The sequence below is a fragment of the Wolffia australiana genome, chromosome 8 (assembly GCF_029677425.1).
Source record: "Wolffia australiana isolate 7733 chromosome 8, ASM2967742v1".
Lineage (NCBI taxonomy): Eukaryota > Viridiplantae > Streptophyta > Magnoliopsida > Alismatales > Araceae > Wolffia > Wolffia australiana.
Genome location: NC_135842.1, coordinates 16,744,382 through 16,750,381, shown reverse-complemented (window position 1 = coordinate 16,750,381; position 6,000 = coordinate 16,744,382). Strand labels below are relative to the sequence as shown.

General features: G+C 41.0%; 1 protein-coding gene across 3 annotated transcripts; it reads right to left on the bottom strand.

The window, feature by feature from the left end:
- Positions 1-505: 505 nt before the first annotated feature.
- Positions 506-5,842, bottom strand: LOC144706477 (Protein phosphatase 2C family protein). Of its 3 annotated transcripts, XM_078579451.1 has the most exons (5): positions 5,423-5,842; positions 4,983-5,350; positions 4,487-4,723; positions 1,905-2,122; positions 506-828 (listed from the first exon to the last, which is right to left on the bottom strand). In XM_078579451.1, the coding sequence occupies exons 1-5, from the start codon at positions 5,664-5,666 to the stop codon at positions 825-827; spliced, it is 1,071 nt and encodes a 356-aa protein (XP_078435577.1). In that variant the 5' UTR covers positions 5,667-5,842; the 3' UTR covers positions 506-824. The 3 variants fall into 3 exon arrangements, with proteins under 3 accessions (XP_078435577.1, XP_078435575.1, XP_078435578.1); XM_078579449.1 differs by lacking the exon at positions 506-828 and having other exon boundaries at positions 1,631-2,122; positions 5,423-5,841; XM_078579452.1 differs by lacking the exon at positions 506-828 and having other exon boundaries at positions 1,958-2,115.
- Positions 5,843-6,000: the final 158 nt, after the last annotated feature.

The following is a 6,000-nucleotide window of genomic DNA, read 5'->3' as shown; positions in this document are numbered from 1 at the left end:
TAAAATTATTGATTACGGTTCATTGGTTATGCATACCCTAAGTCAGTTAGGAGTCTTGCGCGGATGGATTATATATACACAGTAACCAATGGAGGAAAAGGTTTCATGAGAGAGTTGATATACTCATTTTTACCTTCTAGAGCATGAGATGTTGCTTGCACCAGACAGGTTGAGAATTTAATGTATCGATTGGGTTAAATTGATATTTAATTTATTTATATGTATAATTAATCATTTTGGTCACTAAAAGTTATTGGACCGTTAAAGTTATTGACTACACTGATAAATGGGTCAAAAGGGTCACACGTATAAGATTTTCAGACGTTGTCGTATATGTTTTAAGATTTGGGAGCTTTATGAAAATTTCTCTAAGATCATAAATGAAGGGGGCCACCCTCTTCTAATACTCATGGGAGTTTTGAGTGACCCTGCCTTACTCTTTCTCTTCCTGAGTGTTGCTTCTATTGAGAGTAGACGGGAAGAAAATTAGATTTGCACATCATAATTTGAGAGAAAGAAGAGGACACCCAATACTCTAAAGATCATGTGGATACATCTACAAGCTCAACATGTTTGTATACATTTTAAATTTGATGTTTAGACCACACTATTGAAATGGATTGAGTTGATCAAGTCCACGATTTCCAGAAATTTCTTCTTCAAAAAGGTGTTAGCATTGATAGAGAAGGGAAGCTCTGAATTAACTCTTGGCATTGACAAATAGGTGGCTGCAATAAGGATTTTACTTTGGAGAAACATGAGGGTTGTCCAGCCATTTAAAACCAAGTTGGAGGCGCTCAAAGTACTGATGAAAGAATCAGAGTTCATCTGCGAGCCAAATAAATTAGGGTTAATGAAGCACTGATGGCATTGTTGTTCATTAACATATGAATATATTCGAAAAAAAGGACCACACAAGGTATTTTGTGGTGACAGTATCTGCCCTTTTGTTTTCTAAATTTATCACAATGATCTGAGATGTGTGTCATTCAATTCACAATAGGCACCATAATAATATTTTCTTACGAGACAAATGTGCAGTTCTTCCAGTCTTGCTCTTTTCTTACATCTCTCTTTCTCCATTTGTTTCTGTATTAACTTTTCTCATATTTCTCGATCTCTTGGTGGAGTAGGCTTCTCTCTCTTTCTCATTCATTGTCATTGATGACATGTAGGTTGCAAAGTCTTAGTCTGTATTATTATACTGAATTAAAATTTCTCCCAGATGGGGATCCTGAATTCTCCACATTATCTTTTTATTTTCATAGAGAGATATTTGAAGAGAGAGAGGTTGTGTGAAGAATGATAGAGAGAGAAAGGTAGTGTGAAAGAACAAGACAGATAGGGAGCAAGAAAGAGAAAACATAAGTGAACAGAGAGAGAGTACTGTTAGAGGACCGGACAGATAGGGAATGAGAAGAGGAAGTGTTAGAGATTAGAGAGAGAGAGAGAGAGAGAAATGTTCTGTAAGAGAGACAGACAGATAGGAAGCGAGAAAGAGGAAGTGTAAGTAAATAAAGAGAGAAGCACAGGTACTGAGAGAGAATAAAAAAGAGATGAAGGCAGAGAGAAATAAAACAGAGGTGGTGTGAGAGATCAGACATGTAGTTTGAGTGAGAAACAGGAAGTGTGAATGAATATATGTATATACAAATATAGAGAGAGGTAGTGTGAGAGAATAATACAGACAGGGAGGCAGAGCGGCAAAGAGGTAGTGTGAGAAAATAGAGAGAGAAAGAGGTACTGTTAGATAAATGGTAAAGAGAGAGAGGCAGAGAGAGAAAGATAGTGTGAGAGACCAGTCTCTCTCTCTCTCCATCTCTCTCTCTATGTATGTATCTCTCTCTCTCTATTTCTAGAATTTTCAGGACTTGGAAAGAATTGGATGAAGGGTGGGCACAGACCTGCCAGAAGCATGGGAGAAGATGTCCACCGGCGTGTAGAAGTCAATGGCATCGCCGGAAAATGAATGGTGTCTGTCGAGGAAGATAACGATGACGGTGATATCATCATGGAAGTGCCGCCGGACCCCCTTCTCCATCTTCTTAAGGTCCTCATATCTCATCTCTCTCTTCCTCGCCGCCTCCATTAGAGCAGCTCTCACCAATCTCCTCGCTATCCCCTTCATTATTATAGAGATCAATGGGTGGATAAGATATATAGATATAGAGAGAGATAGACAGAGAGACATAGATATAGATATGTGATGTAGACTAGAGATATAAGAGATCGAGAAAGAGAGAGAAATAGATAGAGATAGACAGTTAGAAAGGGATAATGACATATGGCAGATAGATGGGTAGAGTGATAGAGAGATAGAGAGAGAGAGATAGACAGATATGGAAAGACAGAGAAATAGACATAGATATGTGATATAGAGTTATAACTAGAGATATGAGAGATCGAGAAAGAGAGAGAAATAGATACAGATAGTGAGGAGATAGACGGATAGATAGATAGAGATGAAGAGAGAGAGAGAGAGAGATGGACAAGAGATAGAAAGATAGAGAGAAACAGACAGATGGTGCCATAGGTATAGATAGACAGAGAGAGAAATAGATGTGGTTAAATACTTAGAGATATAGGAGATAGAAAAACAGAGAAATAGATAGATAGATAGATAGATATGGAGACAGAGAGAGAAATGAATAAAAGTTAGCGAAGGATAGCTTGAGACATTTAGGAGATGGATAGATAGATACATGCATAGATAGACTGATAGAGAGAGAGAGAGATGGAGAAAGAGCTATGTAGTTAAAGAGAAAAAGACAGTGAGGTAGGTAGTGATAGATTCGGACAGAAATAGATGTAGATACATATAGTTAGAGATAAAATTTATATAGGAGATAGAGAGAGAAAATTATATACAGATTGACTGTTAGCGAGGGATAAATGGAGACATAGAGAGTACAGATAGAGAGCGATATGGAGATAGATAGAGTGGTAGAGAGAGAGAGAGAGAAAGCGATAGTGGTGGATAGCGAGAGGTAGATGGAAATAGCTACCGATACATAATAGATAGAGGTAGAGAGAGAGATGGCGATAGATAAAAAGATAGAGGTAGAGAGAGAGACGGCGATAGATTAATAGATAGAGAGAGATATGCCGATTGATAAGTAGATAGAGGTAGAGAGAGAGACGGCGATAGATTAATAGATAGAGAGAGATATGCCGATAGATAAGTAGATAGAGGTAGAGAGAGAGATGGCGATAGATAAAATGATAGAGGTAGAGAGAGAGACGGCGATAGATTAATAGATAGAGGTAGAGAGAGAGAGATGGCGATAGATAAATAGATAGCGGTAGAGAGAGAGAGAGAGAGAGATGGCGATAGATTAGTAGATAGAGGTAGAGAGAGAGAGAGAGAGAGAGATGGCGATAGATTAGTAGATAGAGGTAGAGAGAGAGAGAGATGGCGATAGATTAGTAGATAGAGGTAGAGAGAGAGAGAGATGGCGATAGATTAATAGATAGAGGTGGAGAGAGAGAAATGGCGATAGATTAGTAGATAGAGGTAGAGAGAGAGAGAGAGATGGCGATAGATTAGTAGATAGAGGTAGAGAGAGAGAGAGAGAGATGGCGATAGATTAGTAGATAGAGGTAGAGAGAGAGAGAGATGGCGATAGATTAATAGATAGAGGTAGAGAGAGAGATAGCGATAGAAAAATTGATAGAGTTAGAGAGAGAGAGATGGCGATAGATAAATAGATAGCGGTAGAGAGAGAGAGACAGATGGCGATAGATTAGTAGATAGAGGTAGAGAGAGATAGCGATAGATAAAAAGATAGAGGTAGAGAGAGAGAGAGATGGCGATAGATAAATAGATAGCGGTAGAGAGAGAGAGAGAGAGATGGCGATAGATAAATAGATAGCGGTAGAGAGAGAGAGAGATGGCGATAGATAAATAGATAGAGGTAGAGAGAGAGATAGCGATAGAAAAATTGATAGAGTTAGAGAGAGAGAGATGGCGATAGATAAATAGATAGCGGTAGAGAGAGAGAGAGATGGCGATAGATTAATAGATAGAGGTAGAGAGAGAGATAGCGATAGAAAAATTGATAGAGTTAGAGAGAGAAAGATGGCGATAGATAAATAGATAGCGGTAGAGAGAGAGAGAGATGGCGATAGATAAATAGATAGCGGTAGAGAGAGAGAGATGGCGATAGATAAATAGATAGAGGTAGAGAGACAGAGAGATGGCGATAGATAAATAGATAGAGGTAGAGAGAGAGATAGCGATAGAAAAATTGATAGAGCTAGAGAGAGAGATAGCGATAGAGAAATTGATAGAGCTAGAGAGAGAGATAGAGAGATGGCGATAGATGAATAGATGAGGCAGAAAGATAGATTGATTGATATCGATAGGTAGACATGGAGACAGAGAGATAGAGAGGCATAGAGAGAGAAACGATAGAGATCATGGCTGGACGTGTAGATAAAGTTAGAGAGAGAGAGAGAGTGATAAAGGTTATGAAGATGAACGCACGGATCTAGGGTTCTTGAAGACGATGTTGACGGCTTCTTGATCGCTAAGCTGTTCCCAGAGGCCGTCAGAAGCAAAGATCAAGAACAAATCTCGTTGATCGAGTCGTCGAACGTGGATCGAGGGATCTGCGCTCATCACCGGCCGAGCAAGAAGAAGTGGAGAAACCAACTGCCGAAAAACCGGGTGTTTGCTGAGATCTGGTCTCTTCAGATACACGTCGCCGATCGATCTCGAAACCTAAATTTCCAATACCAAATCCTCATTTTTCAAACTGTTTGATCAATCAAAACTGCGAATCAGATTCTCCACGGGTTCAAAGCCGGAATTTGATTGGCTGATGTTTTCATGAATTCAAATTTAGAAGTGGAATTCTAAGAAGTAAATTTCTCGTCTGCAGTTCACGAACACCGATTAGAGGAATTTCATTAGCTGATTATTAATCCGATTATGATTCTTCACGGAACGGATGAACGATGAATGAGATGGATTGACCGACCTGGATGATGCCCTTGAGACGCCAAACGCCATGCGTATGAACGACTATGTGGGAATCTTCCGGATGCTGGAGACGTAATTCCTTCCGCACTTTCTCCTCTGCAACGTTGTGATCATCAGACAGCCGCTCCGCCATGATTCTTCTCCCGCCGGCGTCTCTCCGGCCAAGAACAGCTCTCGAATCCCCCAAATTGGCCACGTAAAGGACCCCCCTAGCGATTGCTCCGACGAGACAACACGATCCAACGGCTGCAATTTTCGGCTGCGATCTCCACGACTGAGCCACAAGACCGACGAAATCCTCCTCCGTGGCCTTGAACGCCTTCCTGATCACCTCCTCCGACAAACCCCCCTGCTCCAGCGCAAACCCTAGAAAAACACCAATCCCCTAAGACAACCTATACGAATTCCCTATATTCAACGAAATCGAGAGAGAAGTACTCTTCAGATGGCCAAACAGATGACTGCGAATGAATCGGGAAGCTTCAGGGCCGCCATGGCCGTCGTAAACGCCGACGTAAGTTGCATGAGGACTAGCACAGACCTGCGCTTGATCTTCGAGCAATCGATTTGCTTGTACTGCTGCAATCGAGATCTCTCCAGTGGCGTGCCGCTTCAAATCATCGTGCCAGAGAAGCAGATCGCGCGATCTTCTCGGCCAGAACCAGCAACATGATCTGATCATCACCGCTTGATTTTCTGATTATGAATCCGCGCCGCTCGATCTCGCGCCTATTTCTAGATCCTTATCCTCTTCTGCAACGATCGAAGAATTAACAATTGCCGAGGAATCCGAACGATCGAGAGAGGATTGATGAAATGGATATGGCGCAAAGCTTCCGCGTCAACCCCGCGTCGGACGCAGTTGAAAATTGGAGAAGATGACCTCTCTGCCACGTCAACAAATATTTTCAAATATTTATTCTTTAGCAAATTCCACGTTTTCTTTGGGTTTTTTTGTAAATTTAAAACATGTGATCGCGATCCGATCGGTTGGATAGACCTTTTGATACAAAGGT